The following is a 24,856-nucleotide window of genomic DNA, read 5'->3' as shown; positions in this document are numbered from 1 at the left end:
AAGAGTGAGAAGGACAGTTAAAAGAAAAAATGGAGAAAAATAAAAGAGAAAATGACTGACAATCCCAGAGTCCAGGAGGACTGTTAATAAACAACCTGATGAATAAAATAGACCATGACCATCAAAGAAACCAAAGTCACAGAGCAAAGACAATGACTGAATAACAGTCAGGAAATCTCACTTGTGATCGCTCAGCACACAAATGGTTAATGTCCCAATCCGCTAAGCACACTAGGTCCTACACAATGAGAGTAATGCACAGACAAGCCAAAGGGCATGCAAAGGGAACCAGCTCCATTTACATCTGTCCTCTTAGCCTCAGGCTGTTCAGTGTCATGCTCAAGGCAGAGTCTTTTGCTTTTCAGTCCTCCCAACCTCACAGAGTAGTTTCCTCTGAATCATATTTGAAGATAGCGCCACACATGCACACACAAATAAGCTAACAGCAGAGTGCAAACTGTGTGTCAGGCACTGTTATAAGCATTCTACATGCATCAGCTCATTTTAACCTCACAGTAATGCTTTTCTATTTTTCTATTATTGCCCACTGTTCCAGATGGGGAAACTGAGACATGAAAGCTTTAGTTACTAGTCCAAAGTAGTAGTGGCAGACCACACATCCTAGTGGAGCCCTTAACCCATCAATGTTACAACAGGAATCACTCCCCTATACAAACTCCCAAAGAAAATGGAAAATTAATCTGTCAATCCATTATGCATGTCTACTGACATATTCAGTAATTTTTCAATTCAGGAAAAAAGACATCGCGAGGAAAGGAACTTTTCAGGCACAGTTTTTAAAATCTCAGGATCCTCCTGGGGTCCCAGTAAAAAATAATAGTATTTAGCCACAATTAGCTGATTCTTGAAACATTACATTTAGACCCAGAACTTTCAGGGGCAATAATAAAATCCATATGGGGAAGAGAGAAAGGGGGAAGCTGGTAGCTAACGATGTTTAACAATTCTCATTGACTGCTGGGGACAGATCTATGCTTTGCTTGTGATCTGCTTGTGTCTATGATAATATCAAAAAACTTGATGGGGAGGAATCCAGTATACTCTGTCCTTGTTGGGAACATGGAGCCCCTGAAGAGAGGGTGGGGCACTGAAATGTAGGAACCATCTGAAGAGCCTGGCCACCCCTCTACACACTCCCAGGGCATATGCCCTGCACTTGCCCTGATCCAGAGCATCATCATCGTAGTGCAAAAACACAGTGAGGCAGAGGCCAGGTCCACAATGCAGAGGGCGGATCAGCCTGGCCCACGGTACCTTTAGCCCTGAGCATTAGGCCCAGGTCCTTTGGAGCCCATCACTCTGTTCTCCTTCAGCAAGTGCTTCCACATGAGGCAAGGAGTCCACAGAGCCAACAGGATGCTCCTTCCTGGACCTCACCCTTCCCCAGGATCCCAGAATTCCCTACTCAAAGACCCTGAGTCCACTTCTAGGGCCTGAGCAGGCCTTTTCCTTGGATCCATCTTCCCGAGGGTGCACCAAGCCATGGATATGTACACACCAGGCACAGCAGTGTAAGGGAAAGGGGGAAGTCCAAGGTTGATGTCTATGGTGGTGTTGATAGAGTTTGGGTGTGTAGGCCGAACTGTCCATGCACCTGCATATAAGGTCCCTTGTAGTTTTGAGGAGAGAGAAAGGTAGGGCCGTCTGACTGGGGGCTCTGTTTGTGCCCTTGAAACAGACCATATAAAAGGTATAAATGGTAGGAGCTGGCCTAAGTCTTGTCACCCAAGACCCAGGAAAGTACCAGGGGCAAAGACATGTTCAAAACTGATTTGCTGATTGAGTAACCAAATGAATGAATGCATGAGTCAGTCAATCAATCAATCAATATAAGCACATATAAAAGTTAGTTCCTGTCCTCAATTTGAGCTACCCATGGGAAAAGATGACTTTGCCAACAGAGTATCTATTGCCTTCTGAACTTATGTGTATAGATACAAAATGCAATCGAAGGATGGTAATGACCACGTGGATTCTAGGGTAGACTGGGTAAGTAAGAGGCTCTGTAGTACCCTCAAGACACCAGGAATTTAAGCTCCAGAAGACACTTTTTATTGGTGGGAAAGCAATTCCTCCGCAACAGCGGAAAATCCAGGGGAAAAGAATCACTCCAGAGTTACCTGATCTCCAAGAAACAAATAGGTCTAATGAGAAAGATTTGTGCAAATGAGACAAATGAGACAGCCAAAAAGTTAAATCCTAGAGGGTCACCTAGGCTTATCATGAGAGCCAATGACTCAACTCCAAAAATAAGACTTTTCTCATCAGAGTTAAACATTTTATGTTGGTTCCATAATTCCCATGCCAAAACCAGGCACAGTGGCTTACACCTGTAATCCCAGCACTTTGGGAGGCCAAAGGCAGGTGAATCACTTGAGCCCAGGAGTTCAAGACCGGCCTGAGCAACGTGGCAAAACCCCGTCTCCACAAAAAAAAGAAAAAAACCTGCCAAATACATAATTCCCATTCATTTTTAAAAATTTAACTTTCAAATACACATGGAGTCTAAACCACTTTCATTTGTATACACATTATGAATACACTGATTATATAAGCATAAATAAATAAAACATCAATAGATATGATTTATATTATTTATCTTAAGCAAGAATTATCTTTTTGATTATTCAACACAATTTATTAACCTATAGACTTCTCCACTCTATTTTAAAAAGTCTTCTAATCTCATATGTCTATCAATTGGGTTTTTTGATGAGTTTTGCAAGCACCTATCAAAACTTCTCAGATGTCTAATAGTGTTAATTTTTATAAATATAAAGGAAGCCCCATGAACATTCATAGGATCAGCTCAATGCATTTTTACTGCAAAAGTGCAAAAGTATATGTATCAGATGGTACATTAAACTAGACCTGACACATTATCTTTTTGTACTCCTGATGTTTGCAATTCTTTGAGAAAAATGAACAGCCTCTATCATCCATATTCCAAGAAGGATAAATCACATCCGAAATCTCACACCAGAATTGCCTTTTAAGTGAAGCCCCATAAATGCAGTCGCAGGGAAAACTGCAATTGATCCACAAGGATATCCATTATTAGCTATTACCTAACAGAAAAGGCAGAAATCTTTCTCATTAGACCTATTTGTTTGTTGGAGATCAGGTGACCCTGGAGTGATTCTTTTCCCCTGGATTTTCCTCTGTTGCTGAGCTTGTGTGCTCTGCATCTCTCTTCATCTGCAGAACGCCCTCATCCTCCCCTCTCTTTGCTGTCCCTCCTTCCTGTTGGATATGTAATCAGCCTGCCTCATCAAGGCTTTGCCTTTTTTCCTTTCCACAATTAATCGATCTCTTGCTGTGCATGAACTAACACTGTGCACTTTAATTCCATAAAGGTCATTTATATAAACAAACATCTTAATTTGATAGCTTGAGAAAAATTATGTCTAGAGATTTACATATTGATGACCCAGAGACCAACTAATACTCTTATTTAGAGTTCTAGATGATAGATTTATGTGTATATATATGGGGGTGGGGAGAAGGCGCTCGTGAGTGCATATCCGGGTGTATTTGTGTAACACGGAGAACTAGGATATTGTGCTAGATGCTAGGAAAGAGCAGGAAACAAGATCCATATGTCTCTGCCTTCATTCAGTTTATGTCCTAACGGTGTGTACAGACAGGTATGCAGGCACACACTGATGATACTAAGTGACCTACGCTGCGATGTGAAACACAGGGGGCTAGAAGAGCATTTAGTGGAGGGGACATATACCAGGTGTAGAGGCAGAGGAAGCAACATCACAGCTAAGGCCTAAAAGATAAGCAGGAGTTAGCCAGGGTAGAAGGGAGGGAAAAGGTTCCAGGCAGAGAGGACAACCTGGAAGATAAGTGAGATTATAGCTCAGTAGATAAATTGAAAACTCAGAGTGGCTATATCATGGCATCAAACAAAGGTAGAGGCATGAAATGAGGCTGAGAAATGGCTTTGAATTTGAGGACATGGGGCTTTCAAGACTTGATAAGAAGTTGTCAGCCTTTGCTATATAAGTGTAATGCCATCTTTGTTAAAAACACCACTATCAAGCAGGGGAGCTAGGCAAGCAGTTCCTAAAATTCATGTGGAATAATCATCATGCTAGAATCATCCCGAAAATTCTGAAAGAAGACTGATGAGTAAGACACTAATACTTCAAGTAGAAAAAAAAAAAAGAAAAGAAGAAGCTGCGGGAGATAAAATTTAATGCTGGCATGTAAATAGACAGACTGATTAATGGAATAGGCTAGATCCCTAAACAGACCCAAACACAAAGGTAGTCCTCCCATAGAACCAAATTGCTATTTTAAATTAGCGAGGGAAAGATAGCATTACATAACTAATGAGATCCAGAAACCTGATTGGCTATACTGAAAAAAATAATAATAAAACAATTGCTACATCATTCCATATATTTTTAAAATTTAGATAGACAAAAGCTTTAACTGTAAAAACATGTAATAGTAAAAGTAGTAGAAGAAAATATAAAATTGCTCATTTTATACTCTTAGAAAAGGGAATGATCTTCTTAGCCACATCTACAACATAGAAACAAAAAAGAAAATAAGCTTTACTAGGAAAAAAAAATTAATTCTGCTTCACAAAATAGGAGGAAGAAGAGGAGGAAAAAAAAGAAATATCATAATCCATAACTGACATTAGAAGACAAGCACAACATTAGGCGAAGTACAAATTTTCTTATTTTTTGAAAAGGCCACCAATTCAATTAAAAAAGAAAAGGGCTAAGTTCACAGAAAAAAAATACCAATGACTTACAAACATACGAAAAGACTTTTAATTTAAATCATCATTACATAATTGCAAGATACAGCAATTGAGGTATTATTTCTCAGGAAACTGGTTGACAAAAGACAAAAGGTTTGATAACAAAAGGTTCAATAACAAATAGTACTGGCTTAATTGTAGGAAAGCAGGCACTCCCAGTTTCTGTGGGAGAACAAAATGATGTGACCTCTTTGCAAAACAACTTGGCAATATTTACTTAAAAATCACAAACATTACCGAGCCTCAGAAATAACATCACACACCTACAACTATCTGCTCTTTGATAAACCTGACAAAAACAAGCAATGGGGAAAGGATTCCCTGTTTAATAAATGGTACTGGGAAAACTGGCTAGCCATATGCAGAAAATTGAAACTGGACTCCTTCCTTACACCTTATACAAAAATTAACTCTAGATGGATTAAAGGCCTAAATGTAAAACCCAAAACCATAAAAACGCTAGAAGAAAACCTAGGCAATACCATTCAGGTATATGCATGGGCAAAGAATTCACGACTAAGACATCAAAAGCAATTGCAACGAAAGCCAAACTTGACAAATGGGATCTACTTAAACTAAAGAGCTTCTACACAGCAAAAGAAACTATCATCAGAGTGAACAGGCAACCTACAGAATGGGAGAAAATTTTTGCAATCTACACATCTGACAAAGGTCTAAAATCCAGAATCTATGAGGAACTTAAACAAATTTACGAGAGAAAAAACAACCCCATAAAAAAAGTGGGCAAAGGATACGAACAGATATTTCTCAAAACAAGACGTTTATGCGGCCAACAAACATATGAACCAAAGCTCATCATCACTCTCACTCATCATTTCATTAGAGAAATGCAAATCAAAACCACAATGAGATACTATCATGCCAGTCAGAATGGCGATTATTAAAAAGTCAGGAAGCAATAGATGGTGGCGAGGCTGTGGAGAAATAGGAACGCTTTTACACTGTTGGTACGAGTGTAAATTAGTTCAACCATTGTGGAAGAGAGCATGGTGATTCCTCAAGGACCTAGAACCAGAAATACCATTTGACCCAGCAATCCCATTAAAGGGTATATACCCAAAGATTATTAATCATTCTACTATAAAGACACACGCACACATATATTTATTGTAGCACTATTCACAATAGCAAAGACTTGGAACCAACCCAAATGCCCATCAATGATAGACTGGATAAAGAAAATGTGGCACATATATGCCATGAAATACTATGCAGCCACAAAAAAGAATGAGATCATGTCTTTTACAGGGACATGGATGAAGCTGGAAGCCATCATTCTCAGCAAACTAACACAGGAACAGAAAACCAAACACCATATGTTCTCACTCATAAGTGAGAGTTGAACAGTGAGAACACATGGACACAGAAGGGGAACATCACACACCAGGGCCTGTCAGGGGTTGGGGGGCAAGGGGAGGGGGAGATCATTAGGACAAATACCCAATGCATGTGGGGCTTAAAGCCTAGATGACAGGTTGATAGGTGCAGCAAACCACCATGACACATGTATACCTGTGTAACAAACCTGCACATTCTGCACTTGTATCCCGGAACTTAAAGTAAAATAAACAACAAGAAAACACGCACACACAAATCACAAATATCTTGCAATTTTCCTGCAATTCAAATTCTAGGAACATTTCCTATAGATAAAATTACGCATGTGATGTTAAGAGGGGGGACTTCTGGAGGTGATTAGGTTATTAGTGTGGGATGAGATTAATGCCCTTTATAAGAGAGGCCAGAGAGAGCTTGTTTGTCCCTTCTGCCATGTAAGGACACAAGTAGAAGGTACGCACAAGAACTTGTACACTGGAGTTGTCCAGTAAGAAGTTGGTTAAATAGAGTCTATTCATCCAGTGGATTTCTGTGCGGCTGGGAAGAAAATAAGGTTGGTTACATATGTTTATCCAGAAACATTTTTAAGATACATCGTTAAGTGAAAAACCACTAAGATGTAGAAGACGGGGTATAGCATGCCCTCATTTGTGTACAAACTAAAAAGACCTATATACGTACTATATATGTAAGACAAAGATTTCTGAAAGAGGACCGACACAAAATAAAATCAGCGGTTGTTATTGGAGAGGGGAGCGGAGGGATTTTAGAGGGTGGGAGTACATGGTGGGAGGGAATTGCCTGGGCTCTCGAGGTCAAATTTGGGCAACAAGATTGGAGTAGACAGAGCCCTAAGTGAGACATTAGATAGGATCCTATCCCTAAATATGCTCTGCTTTACCAAGGGGCCCAGGTAAGCTAATAAACCTGACAGCCCCTCAGAGGCTGCCAAAACCTCCCCAGCTTCTTCAGAGTGAAGGTACACTCTTTGTAACAAGAGTTTCAAAGTGTATTCATGGTACACTCCTTTGTGCTGCTTGCATTTCTGATCACTTTCAAATATTACTTTTAAAAATATAATTACCAGCTAAATTCCATACAATAGTTAATACATTTCAGAGAGATGTGCAAAATCACTTTAAGGAATTTGAAAGGCTCCCAGGCATGAGAAGCATTGCTTAAAGGCACTAACCTTTCCAAAGAAAGAATACATCAATCAGCATTGGTGTTGGGCAGTGAATGAAGGAGAGGAAAAGGAGTGTCCATCCAGGGGATACAAGTCTGGGCCAAAGTACTTCAAGTTCTACATTCCCTTTGTGAAGGCTCTCCCATTATGGAGATGGATGCCTCAGGCGAGCTTAGCTTAATGCCATTTAACATTTTAAATGCAAAATTAAATGCCCTTGCTCTAATTCCAAGATCACCAAGCAAGCTTCCAGTTATAATTTGTTCTTTTTTATACAGCTGCTGGTGTAGAAAAAGACTGTTATGCTGATCTGTGCATTCTGGTCCATGTAATAGTTATATGCCTCTTTATATAGCAATATAGTGACAATTTTGTTCTATTCTTTAAAAACTAAAACAAAAATAAACAACTTTAGGCATTATTTTAAGAGACACTGGGAGCCAGAGGGTAATTATAAGCAGTGACAGGATAAGATCAGCATTTCCGATAGACTGCTCCAGCTACAGTGTGGCGTATGGGCAGAGAGGGGACAAGACTGGAGGCGGGGATGCGAAATAGGAAGCGATTGCAGCATTTTAGGAAAAGATGATGATGGCATGAATTATATTGTTTTTATGTAAGTACTTATTAGATGTTTGTTCCCCGCCCCCCGGCCCCACACACTGAAATCCTGGTAAGATGAGACCAGGGCAGTTTTTCTCACCATATCCCATGTACTTAGCTAGTGCCCAACATAGAGAAGACCCCAATCAATATTTGTTGAAAGAATGACTGAATAATGTCAGTGGAGATTTTAAAAATTAGATTTAAGAAATACTTAGGAAAATGGATTGACAAGACGTAATATGTGAATGAGTATAGGGGTTACAGAGAAGGAAGAGTCATGGTTTGTGGCTTGTATTACTGAGTGGATAATGGTGCCATTCATTACAATAGGGAACATTGGCAATGGGTTTGGGGCAACAATGAAAAATTCTGTTTAGAAATGAGAAGTGTGACACACTCTCCTGTATCTGAGAGGGGTATTGCATACATGAGTCCAAAGGTCTTCACTGATAATTGATGGGGAAATAGATTAGGACATCATTAGCACAAAGAAGATAACATAAGTAATGGATGAGGGTGATGTAGCCCAGAGATAGCCCAGGAAGTGAAGCAGCCATAGGACAGAATCACAAGGGACATCAACTTTTAAGGTCTGTTTTTAAGAGCAGAGAAAAGGGAACCGACAAATAAAGCAAACAAGTAGCATGCAGAGAGATAGAGGGAAAACAAGAAAAGTGTGGTGACACCAAGGCCAAAGGAAAAGGATGTTTCAAGAAGGAGGGAGTGAGAAATGAAGCCAAGTTCTGCTAAGAAGTCAAGTAAGATAAGGACCGAGGAATATGGCCCACGAAGGCTTCTGGGGACTATGGTGGAGTGAGTTTGAAAAACAGTGGAATGGGACTGGTATAGGAGATAGGAAAATAGACATAATGAATACAGATCACTCTTCCAAGATCTGGCTTTGAAGGGAGAGGTACTTTAGTCAGGAGCAGAAGGAGAGGGAGGGAATCACGCTAAAGAAAAACTTTTCTAAGACGGGAGGAACATGAACCTGCTTCAGTTCTTATCTTAAAATGTGGAACAATAGAAAGAAACAGAAAATACAGGTATGTGAGAGAGGGAAAGTTGCTGATGGAAAAAAGCTCAAGAGGTTGAGTGATTAGCTTCAGGTGAAATGCACTCCAGCCCTTCCATCATAACTGGCTGCAGATTCAAGTTGCAGCTTACTCTAACGCAGTATGAGTGGAGGTGGCCCCAGGAATATCAAAAATTATTTGACAGAGAGAAAATAATGAAACTCAGTTGGATTACTGCCACCATAGGAAGTAAGGATTGGGAATTACTCACATCCCATCTACACATCAACACTTCCCACCACTGGGAGTGTTTAGATGTGTATGCATCTGTCTCTTGCTAGATATAAGCTGCTCAGGGGCTCCTTGCCTCTGCAGAGTACCCTATTTGTTGGACATATCCATGTCCTCAATAACACTAGTGACACTGAACTACTGTTTGTATGATGGCAGCCCACCCAAATGACAATCAGGAAATGTGACAAACTATTCCACCAAGATGAAAAGACAACTTGATGAGCAGAAAAATAAGATTTGATGTCCATGAAAGCTTCTGCTCTTGGGGGTCACAGAAAACAGAGACTAACCAAAGAGGTCAGTTAGAAAACTTGCCAGAGCCTCATCCACAGAAGTGGGCCAGGAATGGGCTGAAAAAGTCTTGAACACTACTCCCAGGGAAAAAAATAAAAATTTGTTTCTATTAGTGGGAAACCATGGAAGGGCTGTCACCCAGGATGGCAGGAAACTGGTGACCTGCAAAACCATCCAGCCTCAACAGCAGAGCTGGACTTAAAGAAAACCTACAGGTCAGGTTTCTGCTGTTTAGCCACCAAAAGAACTGAAGCAGGCTCTGGTTTGCCCCTGGAGTGGAGGCAATGGTGAATTCTTGAACAGAAAAGGAAACACTAGTGCTCATGGCTGACTGATTCAGAACCACAGAGTCTTTCAAGGGGTAGCATGCATGGGAGTCACAGCCTCCAGGTTCAAGATGAAATCACTCAGGCTGGTGAGGTCAAGTGGCTCAACCAAGATCCCAGACACCGATACTGTCAGAGAGTGGGTATCCCAACTCCTATATCCCTGACCAGGGCTCCTTTCAGTTATACCAGGTTCCTATACTTTGTCGCCTTTCTGACTGTGTTAACCTTACCAAGCCAGGTTCAGTTGAAACAATGATGGTGTGCCCACAGGTCGTCCACCAGAAAAAAGTACACAAATCAAGATTTCTTTACAATCCATTAAAGGGAGTTTACAGCCAAATGATTGCTTGTATATGTATGTCTGTGATTTGGGAACAGAGGGGAAGGGGATAAGAAACACCACCAGAAACAGAAAGAAGCTGAAGAGTTGCAAAGAGAAAGGCCAAACTCATGCACCTTAGTCCGTTTGGGCTGCTAAAATAAAATCTTAGACTGGGTAATTTGTAACAACAGAAATGTATTGCTCACAGTTTTAGAGGCTGGGAAGTCTAAGATCAAGGTTCTGGGAGGTTTGATATCTGGTGAGGGCCCATTCCTCACAAATGGCACCTTCTATGTGTGTCCTCACATGGCAGGAAGGACAAACAAGCTCTCTGAAGTCTCTTTTATAAGGGCACCAATCCCATTTTGCCTTTATGTCCTAATCAACTCCCACCTCTCAACACCACTACCCTGGTGACTGAGTTTCAACATATGAATTTTGGGAGAATACAAACATTCAGGCCATAGCACCAGACGCACACAAGAAATATCCAAGGATCAACATCATCTATAACATTCTTTGAGTTTGGGTGGTAGCAGCAGGGTTTTGAAGTAAAATTGGGAGTAAACTAAAAAGAGTGTTCTGGTTTGGGATTTTGTTTTGTTCTTTGGAGAAACACACTTGTTTTTTGTTGTTGTTTGTTTTTTCACCGTAGTTGTGTGTTTATTTGTCACACCTTACCAGGGAATCTAGGGGCTATGATGTCAAGCTCTCTTTCCCGGCACCCTCCACCCCTACACATGCATCACACAGAGGAATAAGCCAAGCCCAGAAAAGAGAGGTCACTTGCCACACAGTGAGCAAGAGTCAGACAATTCGGGCATAGGCCCCTCTGCCACCTCACAGCAAGGGACTCTGGGGTACATGAAGTAGAAATAACTCTTGTTACAAAGATTAGCGTTGAGAAGATCCTTTCTTTTTAAACTGCACTATATTGCAGAGGTTGAAACCAAAATTCCAATACCTTTCAGTTTTGTTTACACTGTTCATTTATGTTGAGAAGATATCCTAGAATCAGAAGATAGACACAGTGGGTCTCTGAGTGACCAGGTTGGCTAACAGGGTCAATGCACTAATGCTCAAGTACTTCTCTCAAAGAAGACAGCCCAGGAGGTCCTGGCCAAGGGACATCCAGAATGATAAAAACAAAATTAAAATAGTGATTTAGGGAGGCACATGCTCAATTATTCAGAAAATTTTACAACTCAAGATAATTAAGTTGAACAAATTACACATGGCAGAGTTTTATACACAGATTTATGTACTGATAAAAACATGGTACACACATACAACATTATGTTGTGTGTCTATGTGTGTGTGTGTAGACAATTCTTGGGATATGAAGATTACAGGAAAGGATTGGGTGCTCAGTAGCCACTTGTCCTTATTTGACATAAAAAAGGAACTCTAAATGGTGTGTGATTATTAGTTTTATTTTGTACAAGAAGATGCCATATTACCAAAGGCAACCAAATCATTTATCTCTTCACAATATATATCAGACTGCCCAGGAGCTGAACAGGAGAAGAGGATGGGGGTGGGGAAAACAGAAGATGAAGCACCAGCCCACCTCTTTCCCACTGCATGAAGTTTAACCTGTGAAAATGAATTCAAATCTCTAGACCTCTCCTAGAATTGCCTGGGCTCTCGAGGTCAAATTTGGGCAACAAGGTTGGAGTAGACAGAGCCCTAAGTGAGACATTAGATAGGATCCTATCCCTAATTATGCTCTGCTTTACCAAGGGGCCCAGGCAAACTAATAAACCTCACAGCCCCTCAGAGGCTGCCAAAACCTCCCCACCTTCTTCAGAGTGAGGCTGTAAACCTAAATAAGCAGATGTCTGTAAAGGGCCCTTCACGTCCCATGGGAGCAAATCTTCATGCAACCAAAAATACGTCTCAGAAGGATGCTTTTCCTGGAAAGGGCTCAGAGCAGAACACGAACAACACATAAAATGGAAGTTGGATGAATTTTGGACGGGAGCCAATAATCCTGAAGTTTGCTCACTGGCTCAGCCACTGAGACTGGTCATCAATCTTGAGGCATTGAGAAGTCAGGGGGAAGAAAGAAGTCGGGGAATAATAAGTACTCCCTGGCCACAGGTCTTTCAGGGGAGCTAACAGAGACCTCATCGAGAGAGCTGTGGGTTTCTCCACTTACATAAGCACCCCCAACTGTGACAAAGACTCCAGGGGCAACAGCTTTCATTTCACTCTGTCTGCTCTGCCCCTCTTCCAACGCCAATCTGCAAAGATGTCCCAGCAGGGCCAAGGTTAGCATACCTCATTGCTGCCAACTCATGAAGGCTTTTCTCTGAAGCTCAATTTTTGTGTACGAATTGCCTAAAGAAGAAGAACACTTCAAATTTAACACACACACACACACACACACACACACACACAGAGTAAGCTAAACAGAAAATATATTTCTTCCTATATGAAGATAAGATGATTGCTTTCAGATCAGTAGCTCATGCACTTTTCAATTACTTGGTCTCTCACAGAGATGCGTTTGCACAGACTTAGCCATGTTAAACTTGTCTCCCCATTTATGGTGGTTCTATTGGGTTGGTGCAAAAGTAATTGCAGTTTTTGCCATTACTTTTGCACCAACCTAATAAAATGATGAGCCAGAATTAGGCAGTCTGAGAACACAGAACCCAGGGGAGGCACCCTAAAGCAAAGGCCCCCAGCATTCATTTGGATGCTAGGAGAAAGAGTTTCTAGTTCCCACAATGCTGTTAATGAGTCGGCCTTGGGCGACTTTCTTCACTGCCCTTGATTTTTGCAAAGAAGAGGCTGAAGCAGATCATTTCTAAAGCCCTTTCTTTTTCTGAGGTTCCGATTCTAAGTGACCCATCTGAACACTGACACTGTGACCTCGGACTCATTAGACCAGTACTAACATGCCGCTAGCCTTGTTACAAGCAGCTCACATTTAAAAAGACATGGTTTGAGGGAGTTCAGAGCAGACACTGAAAACATTCCCACATAACATTCTGACACCAAAGGTCTTCAGATTCACACACTGCCAGACCCCGAGCACCTTGCATCATGCCCTTCCTTCACAGCTGATGTATATACTTCCTTATCTCCATGACCGAGGCTTCGGGGAACTTCAGAGCCTGGAGAAACTTGTCTGAGCATCAAATCCAAAGCTCTCGGTTTACATGTGACAAGCTGAGGCCCAGAAACATTAAAAGGCTGCTTCAAGATCAGGTAACTGGGTAGTGACTGGGTAGTGGTGACATTCGGATGCAATTCCAGGTCTCCTGACTCCAGCTTTCCACGATATGCTTTTTTATTTTTATTTTTTGAAACACATAAAGAATAAACTTAGTATCTACACATTGCTCTTCTTTGCAAGATTTTTGTAACTTTGAGCACATTCACTCATCCATCTCCCAGATCAATATTTATAACTTCCCAGTCCTTTGGACACCCCAGAGAGCAAAGTAAGTGGTGAGAAGGCACCCAGTTATATGGGACCTTTACTTTTCTAATGGAGATTGATCAGCAATCAAATGTGAGCTAAAATTATCAGGCCACAGTGGAGCTCAGATCTTTGACATCTGAGGCTTGGGGTGGGATTTGTTTTAAAATAGCTCAACCAAGTAGACTATAAAAATGATTGATCAACCATAAATAATCCAAGATTCAGGGCCTTTTTTTCTTCTCTCTCTCTTTCTCTCTCTCTCTCTCACAAACACACATCAAACAAGTAAAAACTTTGCCACGCCTCAATAGTCTCTCCCCCAAATCCTCCCATTGATTACAGGCATCAGAAGCAACTAAAAATTGGCATTGTTCCAAGGGGCGGGTCTTTCATGTCACATCCTACCCTATAGCTTTTGAACCTACAAGAAACTCTCTAGAGAAGTGGTAAAGTTAACCAGAGGGATAAGGCCAGTTTATGGTATTCAATAATGGTTTGATAAGTTTTTTTTTCCCTAGCAGGCAAGATGAGCAATAAGTTAAAACTGGATGCACTTGCTTAACACTCAAGGCAAAAAAAAAAAAAAAAAAAGGAAAGAAAGAAAGGAAAAGAGAAAAGAAATTCAATTCTCTTTCCCCAGCTAAACAAAAACTCTAGTTTTTATACTCCTATGACCTAGATGTAGTCAAAGAGATCATACAGAATATTCCTAGGGAGAAAGAGACCTCAACTCTCAGCTGTTCAGCCAACTCTTCAGCTTAGAAAACGTCTTTATAAGGGAATATTGAAACAGACACAAACAGAGGTTTATGGGATAGAAACAGTGAGAGACCTTAAACAGACCTAAACTCGACACTAGGGAGCTGGGACCACATTGCTTCAACTTCCCATTACTTGCTTGTAATAACATACAGCCCAGGCTCTTCTCTTAACTCCAGCGTTCTGAATTCCCATAAGGAAATATCACTTTTCGGAGAAGAAAAAAATCAAACCCATTTTCCTGTCTAAATAATGGGTGATGCAAGGGGAGGTGGAAGAAAGTAGGGTCAAAAGGGTCACAAGGCTTTTCCACTGTTTTACCCAGGGTAACAAAAGTGTCCATATTGCAGAGATTGAAGGTATGAAACTAAAAAGACTCACACGGTTGTGCCAAGCTGATGTCTGTAAATACCTACACTATGAAGACAGCATGTTCTCAACTCCAGCTTGCAAGTTGTATTAAATAATGAATGATGTAAATTAGACTGCCTTATTTATTAACAAGTCTAGTGTGGCTTATGTAACCATGCTCCAAATGTAAATACATGTCTCTTAAATGCATATAAGCCACAATCCAAAGTTCTAAAACCCCCAATGGAGGGGCTGAGAAGTAAACATCAGAGTAATAAAAATTGATGCCTTTCACTGAATCTTTGTGAATGCCAGGATTTTTTTAAAGTACATTAATTGCAATGGCAAAGCTTATTAAAGTAAGAGGGCCAAAATCAATGTATTAATGACACAACATTACAGCTGCTTAACCAGGCCAACAATAAATTGCACATAGAGTCTGTCATAGGAGAAGCTTCAAATTCTATTTAGGTTGTGCTAAGAGGAAAAATATAAGGCTTGTCTCAAATATTACCCCCAAATCAGAGAATACCACTGAAGAAATTTAAAAAAAAGATCCCTATTGGTCTTCATAAAGCATGTGCAACATAAAAATGCATGCCCTTCCACAGCAACATGGATACACAGAACACTACTGAACTGTAAGATGGTAAATTTTAGGTTACGTATTTTTTTACCACAGCTAAAAAAATGCATGACTTCTTTTGACTGTGCCTTTTACCACTTGGGTGAAACAGAGCTTGTCCTTTGCAATGCACTTTGGCACTTAATACAACTGGGATTTAAACGGCCAGTTACATAATTCCAACAACAGGCTTCACTCTTGAATTCCATTGCATGTGACATTGGTACTGTGTTTAAATTCATTTTAACACTGCTGTGGTATAACCATTTCCAAATAACAGGAGCTGCCACTTAGCACTGTGATGTTGAGCAGGCGTGATACATACCTATAGATAGATATTGATCTAGTTATGTCACATTAGTGGGCAAAAAATATAAAACAGGTACTGTGATGGGAAGATTTTTAATAAAATAGGTTCAACGACTCTGAAGACAAAATGTCAGCTTAGCTTAAAGCATGCATGTAAAAACAAAACAAAACAAAAGATCCTACCTCTTGGTTAATCTATACTTTTTTTTTAAATGTCCCGCTATTTGTGTTCTTAGAACCCTAAGGGCATGATGGTTTAATATATAGATGCTAAAAGATACACCATTTTTGAATGATATGGTAAACCATTGTTTCAGCAAGTTGTGTGTTGTTAATCACAGTTTATTCACTACATTATTTCTATTTTTAAAAAATAGAAGCATGTAACTTCAGCTACATACCACTAAACCAGAACTTTACAACAGGTTGTTTTAGGAATACCGCTGGGCCTAACAACAAAGTTTTAAAATAGGTATAATTTGGTTCCAACTGTAGCTGGTATCCACTGGAAAAGAATTTAAAAGCTGTTCAAGCAAATATTAATATGTAAAAAAAGGAACATAGATGGTGTCATATAAGGATGAGAGTAAAACAAGCGCATCCACTGATGTCATTTTGAGGTCAAAAAAGCAGAATTCAAAATAATTATATGGAGTACTTTCCAAATAAGTATTGTCATACGAGTTACAGACAAAGGCACTGGGGCACAAACTGGCTGGGCTCACACAAAGCTGAGATAGAGCAGAGAAACATACTTTGTCTCAGGACTCACATCTACCCAGCCAGACTAATATTACTAACCTTATTCCCTGTTCTCAACACTTAGCCCTATATACCTCTCCACTCCCACAACCCTAAAAGGTTTTCAAATCAAAAGGGAAAAAAAGTTAGAGTAGAAATTAGAAGTGCCACAATTGAATGAACAACTATGACACACGCTTTAGTAAATATTTTAAAAATCTACTTTAAAAAAGCTGAAAATAGGAACCTGCCATCAGATATAAAAGAAGCAACAACAATTGTGAGGACAGACATAAGAAAGCTCTGCTGAAATCAATTGATTTCATACACATCAGGCAGCTAAGATCAGGAAGGTCTGAAATAATAATTTTTTAGACTTAAAGATAGTTTTATTTCCTTTTTCTCAGATCATGGCCTTAAAATTATCAGAGAAAATCAATTAAAGTGAAAATGATCAGCCCTATCTTCTTTCTTTCTTCATTATATGCATCTATCGCCTAAAACAGAATTTTAAAAGCACCACCACCACACACACACAACAATATCTGACTGTGGAAGGCACTCCCCATAATCTCAAAACAGTCAGAAGCACTCTGAATCCCATATGGCCTTCTCCATCTAACTACTGACACCCCGTCTCATGAAAAACATTCTGACGAAAGGCCACAGACTTTGGACCAGCCTGGTAAGCCTCAACCAGCCCAGTCCAAGACCACCACAGTTGGGGCCCTATCCACCCTTGCTCTCCGCTCTTGGCTCCTGCTCTCCTTGCCAAAAAGATAGAGATCCTAGCACCCTGGACTCAGCCCGACAGTTGGCTGCTCCCGACACATCTCAGTTATGCTAGGCCTGAACATTCCCCTCTGCTCTGCTGTTATTTCCTTTTGCCTGAGGCTTATACCATAAGCATCAGCAGCAGAACAGGCAACAGAGACTAGGAAGGTCTCTTACTTACATTAAAAAACAGGTTATCTTGGTCAACTACGTTGGCAGAAACATGGTTGTGTGTTTTCTGTGGAAGGAAAAATGCATGCGCACTCGACAACCGGAAGGCCACAGCCCAAGCCCCACTTTAGGGCTGCCTATCTCAGTATCAAACACAGTAAGGAAAACTGGGAGAAACTTTGCCTTACAATCTTCCACGTATATGAATAAAATCTCATGCTAATGAGATGTATGGAATGACAGCATCCTTCAGGAAAAAAAATGATAACAATAACAGTCCAGTAGAGGTGACACAGGAATGCTAGAGAACGGACTGGCAAGTTCTTGCTTGGTGATGTATTTGTCACAAAGCATCAGAAAAGGAGAATAGAAATACACAGTTCTGTTTCTTCAAGCCACAACAAGCTCAAACATTTCCAGGGACACAGGGGTCCAATGCTAAAGCCAGCCTGCATCAGAGTTCTACCCACTGCTTTGTCATCCAATCTAGTCCTGGGAAATTAGTCAATGGGCAATTATGAGTTATAATCCAAGTGGTCTCAAAATCATATCTCTGGGAAGTCAAGTTCAAATTAAATCAGACCAGGCTTTTAGGCTTCCAACGATCACATTTTTTCTTTTGAGCGAGTGCATTTCAACACTCAGAACTTCTCCTCTTACAGATCATTTTCAAGGCCATCTCTGGATGCCATCTCCTAAGCAAAATCCGATATATAAAATGAAAAGGGAAATTGGTTAACTTAAACCTCAAAAAAGATGTTAAAGGAGAGACTGTCACTTCCTTCAACAGATTCGGGAAAGTTAATTATTTTAACCTCTTTTCTAGTGAATATTAATGGAACTTCTAACACAACATACACACAGTACTTTATCAAACAAAAATGCCCAAAACTAAGTTAGTGCATACTGAAAGCCTAAAGCACACCCAGCAGAGCTTTGAAATATAAAAAGCATAGTGAGTTCCTTCCCACGAGGAATAAATATATAATAGGCATATGTATATCTATGCTTGAAACTTATTCTAAAGTGTCACACTTCTCCCTGCACTAGCAGTCCCAAGTCAGTGAAACAGCAGGTAACTGACAGATGACCCTGTCCTGCATCTCTTGTCTTTGACTTCTCCCCACTCTTGGGACAGCATTCACTTCCAGGACCTACCCACCCGGCCAGCCCGGGCCCTAGGGGCGAGGAGAAAAAGGAGGAAAAGCTCCAGGAACTCACATTTCGGTGATGTTCTCAGGATCTACACTGTTAGGCTCCAATCTCGGAAATGCCACAATGCCAGGAGAAGGGTCGCTGCACCAGATCCGAGAGGCGCTGCATTTGCAGGACGTGGGACAGGCGAAAGCGGCCCTCCAGAAGCCCACAACCAGCCAGCAGAAGCCCCAGAGCCGCGCCATGGCGGGTCCATGCCACCTTATCCGGGACGACATCCCTAGCAGCCAGTGCCAGCCCGAGTGCGTGTCCCCGCGCTGCACCGGCCGGTTTCCCCGACCCGTGCGGGGAGGCCTTCCCCGCGCTTGCGGCTCTCTTGACTCCTCGGTGCTTGTTGCCGGCGCGCCGAGTCCAGCTTATCAGAGGCTGAGCTGGTCCGGAGCGGAGCGTGTTCCGGCAGGCGGCAGGGTTCACAGTGGCCCCGGCATAGCGAACCGCTTTACAGGGGGGCGCTACCGCTGCTCCGAGCTCCGCGGCGGCCGTCGCTGCATGGCCCGGCGCGCCGGGCACCGACCGGCGGCGCTCCAGGGACTCTCTGGGGCGCAGGTTCCTTGTTAGACGCGAATGGGGGTCCGGTATGCACCTCGAGGCTGAGGACAAACAGACACGCGTAAGACTGAGCGTAGGACCCCCAACACCACTAATTGGGGCACTCTCCCTCTGCGCTCGCGTCATCCCCACCCCGACCCCAGCCCGGAGACTGTGGATGGATGAGTGCCCAGCTCCGGCCCAGGAATCAACTTGCCCCGCGATGGCACTGACGCCGCTGGAGCCACCAGTGTGCCCACTCTCTCTTCGAGCCTGAGGCCAAGGGAGGGGAGGTAGGGAAAGGGTCCCCGAGACAGGATTCCATGGTACAGGCCGGGCGAAGGACCCTTTAAAGGGGAATGCGGAGACTGCCGGCGGCTTTGGCTCCGCGACGGGGCCCCCGAATGATGCTGCAGAATCCGCCACGGCCGCTGGGTGCCGGTGGCGCGGGCAGGTGGCGCGGCACGTCCCACCTGGGGAGTAGCCGAGGCCGCCCCAGGGGGAGACAGTGAGGGCCGAGGCGACCGAGGGCACTATCTGCGCTGCTCACCCGGGCTCCGGCGCCTCACGCCCGCCGGCGGCGCCTGGGTTCAGGCTGCTGCTACCGCCGGGGACTGAGCGCGTAGAGCGCGAGCGAAGCAACCAGCGAGGCTCCTGCTCCAACCCAATTCCGGGAGCCGCCGCCGCCGCCGCCTCTGCTACTGCTGGCGAAGTGACGTGAGGGCTGACGCAGAGCAGGGGCAGAAACTCCAGAAAATTAGTCTGAAATCCAAAAACACACACACGCTCATACACACACAAACCCATAACACCCTCCAGACAAAAGCACCAGGGAGGGGAGGGGAATCTGGGGGCGAGCAGGGAGGAGGGAGGCATCGGTGCCACTGGCCAGAAGCAGACAGCAGCAGCATGTGGGAGTTCACACACGCGCGCACACACGCACACATCCTGGCCGTGTAGACACGCACGCGCGTGCGTGTGTGTGTGTGTGTGTCTGTGTGTGTGTGTGCATTTACATCCAGGTACCTCTAAGATGAACCGTTCCTCCGTTCGACGCCTGCCGGTCCCTAATTCACACCACAGTCTCTTCTACAATCGCGGTAGAGGCTGTCTCCCTTTTTGAAATGGAAACCGTGCTTGGTTCAGCTCTGAAAAATGCGCTGATTCTTATTATAGGAATCCTCCCTCCCTTCTCCCTCCCCTCGTTCTCCTTTCCCACCCTGCCTAAAAGGGAGGGCAAGCTATCCTAAAAATAAATAAATGTTGTAAACACCAAAACGTGTTCTGCATTGGTAACCAAGGATCACCGCCCCCATTCCGGGCCACCTATTTGGGGATCGGTGGTTTTGGAGGGGCTTCCTGTTGGTGCTTTTGCAGAGGGAAGGGAGTCTCCAAACACAATTCTAGCTCTCTAAGTGGGTCTTTTTCCTGCCGTTTTCTGCCATCACACGCCCGGGAAATAGAGACATGTGAGGGGAAGGGAGCGCGCCTGATGCGTATTCTAAACGCTCGGTGGCCACCCTGGCCTGTCCGATGTGTGGCGCCGCGTCATTTTCTTTCATCCTTTAACCTGACTGGATGTAGCCATTCCCAGATCGTAGCTTCACTCCCCGCGATGCCCACCCCCACGCAGGGCATCCCAAGCCCTTGCCCCCCTGCCGTACCTTGCGCATGTTCATGTGTGCGAGGGTGTGCGCGAACGCGTGCCCTGCGCCCGCGCTGCCCGGAGCACGATATGCATCCAGCTACGAAGAAGCCAGGCGCGGACAGAGCCTCGGGGTCTCACTAGGGACAAATAGGCGATCCGGGAGGGTCGGGTGACAAACCGTAACTGTTCTGCGGGTGCAGTTAAATGATGGCTGCGGGGCATTCGCAAGCCTTGTCTGAGAATCCGTCTTCCCTTTTGCGGCTCGGAATCTGTTTTTCCGCAGTCATTTAAAAGAGAACTGGGAAAATGCACCGCAGTGCCTGACACTTCCGAGGGCTCTGGTGCCCCCGCGCGGGGAGAGAGCGTCCGGCACGCTCCGGAGCACCAGCCCACGGCCCCGGTCGCGGCGGGCACAGCGCTGGGGGCGCGCTCTGGCGCCAGATGCGCAACCAGCGGCGCCCGACGCCTGCGCGTCCCTGCCCGGCCGGCGCGCGGCTCGCCTGGCCTCGCCGACTTCCTGCCCGGTGAAAAAGGCGGGCAATCCTTCGCTCGAGAGAGAGCAATGGGTTGGAGTCTCGTTCAAAATATAGTAATAGTCACTGATCTACCCGCAGAGTTTGGGGATGGGAAGGATCGAGAAACCGAATGTTAGAGTGAATGCTCGGATCTAGGCCAAGCCTTAAATATTACGAAGGGAACGTAAAACATCTAGTGGGGCTTTTTTTGTACAGATCCGGGGCGCTGAGTGTAACCGCGGGAATTCTTGGACAGCACCCAAAAATCTTGCTGCAGGTTCCGAAAGCAAGGCCAGCAGGTCTGTCTCACCACTGTCACTCGGCTGTAACACACATTGAGTGGTGAACGGCCAGGCTGAAGTTTACTCCTGAGCTGAGCCTCTATTCTCTACTAGGTGAGGACGCGCCAAGGAAGAGACGCCAAGGTTAAAAATGACCTGGTCTCAGACGCACGTAAAACTCCGCCTGTCTTGTCAGTGCCCCTTAAGTGGAGAAGCCCCTGAGGAACACTTGGGGAAGGAAGGAGTGTGTGGCGTAATCACCCACATTTCTCTCACACTCCCATACTCTCAGCCCATTTTTCTAAGAAACGGCCCGTTTTCTCCCTAGTGGCTGCAGCATGTCAATGCGGTATGGAGAATAGGCAGTCTTACGGTGGTTTGTACACCAGAAGATTCTAATTATGTTGGAATATTTGTAGAGTTTCTATTAGAGTAAATACATGCTACTATTATAGTTGGATTCTAAATATATTCCACTGACGATCTCCCACTTAAAATTAGGATTTGCAGTCCTACTTCTAATCACCCTACTTTTGCTCTACTATTTCAGCCACAGCAGTTTGTCCTTTGGACAGATAATTTACTTATTTTATATATATATATATATATTTGTTTTTAATTTCTCCCAGAAGAATGTACACTCCATGAAGGCAGGGATTTTTATCTATTTTATTCATTGATATCTCTCAAGGACATAGTAGGTGTTAAAATATATGTGTATTTTTAATGAATAAATAAAATAAAGTTGAGATCTCACTTTCTTAACCTCTAATTCTGCAAGAATCTGGATAATTCCCCCAGACACGCTCCTTCTCACCTTCACAGTTTCAAATCTTCCTTGTGTTCCGAGTGCTCCTAGCACTGCTTAAAACCTTGCCTTTTTCTGTCTCATTTAGTAGCCAGATAGGCTTCAGCACTGGGCCAGAGAAGGCCTCCCACTTATTCATGCTAGTAACTCAGCACCTCCATGGACGGTGTCTAGAACACATTGGTGATCAGTAGCTATTTCTTAACTGATAGAATTGTGGATCTACCTCGATTTTAAGACCTATAAGATATGTCCCAGAGATCACTTCAAGGATTCTCAGATCACACCTTTGTAAGAGATGATGAACATTTTTCAGATTAACAATATAGAGATGATTTTTTTCTAGATCCCTTCAATGCAGGCATAGAAACTAAGTGCTGCAGGCTCCTACCTGCACTGAACCATGATGTACCTAGAGCAATGTTTCTCAAACTCTTTTGACCATGATCCACAATAAGAAATGTCTTTTACATCACAACTCAATGAACACATACATAAAGGTGTATACTAATAAAAAAGAAGTGTCACAATACAAAACTTACTTCCCCTTAGTACATAGAATAAACTAATATATCCTTTTCTCTTCTACATCATTTCATTTTTGAATGCATGTAATAATTCAATACATTGATTTTAACATCCAATACTGAGTTGTAAAAAAAATAAGCAAGAATACTGCCAACTTCTGATTAAAATTGAGTAATAGGGAACAGATTTGTTCTCTCAATCATACAACCAACACACTGAACAAAATATATTAAAGTTAAGACAATGAATATAAGACAATGAAGGTCATCACTCAGAGAGAAGGAACCCAGGCAGAGGCCAACTACCTAAGTTGAGTAGACTAGCTCAAGAGAAATCAAGGAGTGCACAGTTCACAAGACAGAGTAGCAAAGAGAAGAGTATTGCACAGAAAGAACTATGGACATCTACAGAGGGTTCCTCTCAAGTATTCAGCATAATGCTGATTGACAGATGCAGGTGATAAAGCTACCTGAGGCCAGAGAAAGAAGCACTGAAAAGATTAAAGAGAATAGAGTTTTAAAAAAAGGAAAATGTAAAACACTACGTATCAGAATTTGTATGATACCACTAAAGCAGTTTTTAGAGGGAATTTTACAGCACTAAATTCCTGTACCAGGAAAGAAGAAAGATCTCTAACCAGTGACCTCAGCTTCCACCTTAAGAAATCAGAGGGAAAAAAAGAACAAATTAAACACAAGGTAAGCAGAAGAGAAGAAATAACACAGAGCAGAGTGGAAAATAATGAAATAGAAAGCATAAAACCAATAGAAAAAATTAATTAAATCAAGAGCTGGTTCTTTGTGAAGATCAATAAAAACAGCTAGTCCAACTGATCAGAAATAAAAAAGAAAACACAAAGGACCAATAACATTAATGAGAACAATTAAAACACTGAATATTTTACAGATATTAAAGAAATACTATGGATATATTGTGAACAACTTTATGCAAATCCGTTTAACAACTTAAATGTAATGAACATATTCTATGAGAGACACAAAGCCAGCGAAACTCACTATAGAAGAAATAGATTACCTAAATAATCCTATTATCTATTGTAAAACTTGAATGTCTGGTTAAAAACTTTCCACAAAGAAAACTCCACTCCCAGATGGCTTCATTGGTGAATTCTACAAAACAATGAAGGAAAAATAATACCAATTTCATACATAGTCTTCTAGAAAAATGAAGAGGAAGAAATACTTTCCAACTCATTTTATGAGGCCAGCATTGCCTGGATACTGATTTACAAAAACATTACAAGAAAACAACAGTTCCTATGAATGTAAGTGCTAACATTCTAAGCAAATTTCAGTAACTTGATTTCAACAATACATCACACATTCAAAAACATCATGAGTAGATGCAGTTTGTCTCATGAATCCAAGTTGATCTCATGGGGGCAGAGGGTTGATCTCATGGAGGCAGAGGGAGAATGAGGGTTACCAGAGTCTAGAAAGTGTAGTGGGGGTAGGGGATGTTTTTCCAAAAAGCAGTTATAAGACAAGGAAATCCACTTTCACCGTTTCTACTCAATATTGCATTGGAGATTTTAGTTAGTGCAATAAGTCAAAAAAAGAGAAATATTCAGATTGGAAAAGAAGAATTAGACTGTTTTTTTTAAAACATACAACGTTGACTCCTGTATAGAAAACTTAATAGAATCTATGAAAAAGCTACTCATACTAATAAATGAATTATCAGGTTTGCATAATACAAGATAACTATTTACAAATCAGATGTATTTCTATATACTAGCAACAATCATGAATTAATTTTTTAAAAACTACAAATTACAATAGCCAATCAAAAATACAAAATACTTAGAATTAAAGCACAGTCCATAAATAGAAAAACATAGATACACTGGATTTTATAAAAATTAACAATTTCTGCTTTTCAACAGATACCACTAATAGAGTGAAAAAAAAGTCACAAAATGTAAGAAATATCT

General features: G+C 42.3%; 1 protein-coding gene across 6 annotated transcripts in view; it reads right to left on the bottom strand.

Annotated features, from left to right (window-relative positions):
* Positions 1-24,856, bottom strand: part of NTRK2 (neurotrophic receptor tyrosine kinase 2) — a 545,280-nt gene that overhangs the window by 346,334 nt on the left and 174,090 nt on the right. For 2 of the 6 annotated variants that reach the window (XM_032164410.2, XM_032164411.2), the window contains exon 1: positions 18,601-18,898. The exons of 1 other annotated variant lie outside the window; for it this stretch is intronic. In XM_032164410.2, the coding sequence (XP_032020301.1) occupies positions 18,601-18,812 (212 nt within the window). In that variant the 5' untranslated portion in view covers positions 18,813-18,898. Of the gene's footprint in view, positions 1-17,389; positions 18,038-18,600; positions 18,942-24,856 lie in introns of those variants that run through there. 3 more of the 6 variants (XM_032164403.2, XM_032164417.2, XM_032164408.2) reach the window with 3 other exon arrangements.

Source organism: Hylobates moloch, unplaced genomic scaffold, assembly GCF_009828535.3.
Source record: "Hylobates moloch isolate HMO894 unplaced genomic scaffold, HMol_V3 SCAFFOLD_10, whole genome shotgun sequence".
NCBI lineage: Eukaryota > Metazoa > Chordata > Mammalia > Primates > Hylobatidae > Hylobates > Hylobates moloch.
This window is presented reverse-complemented; position numbering and strand designations above follow the sequence as displayed.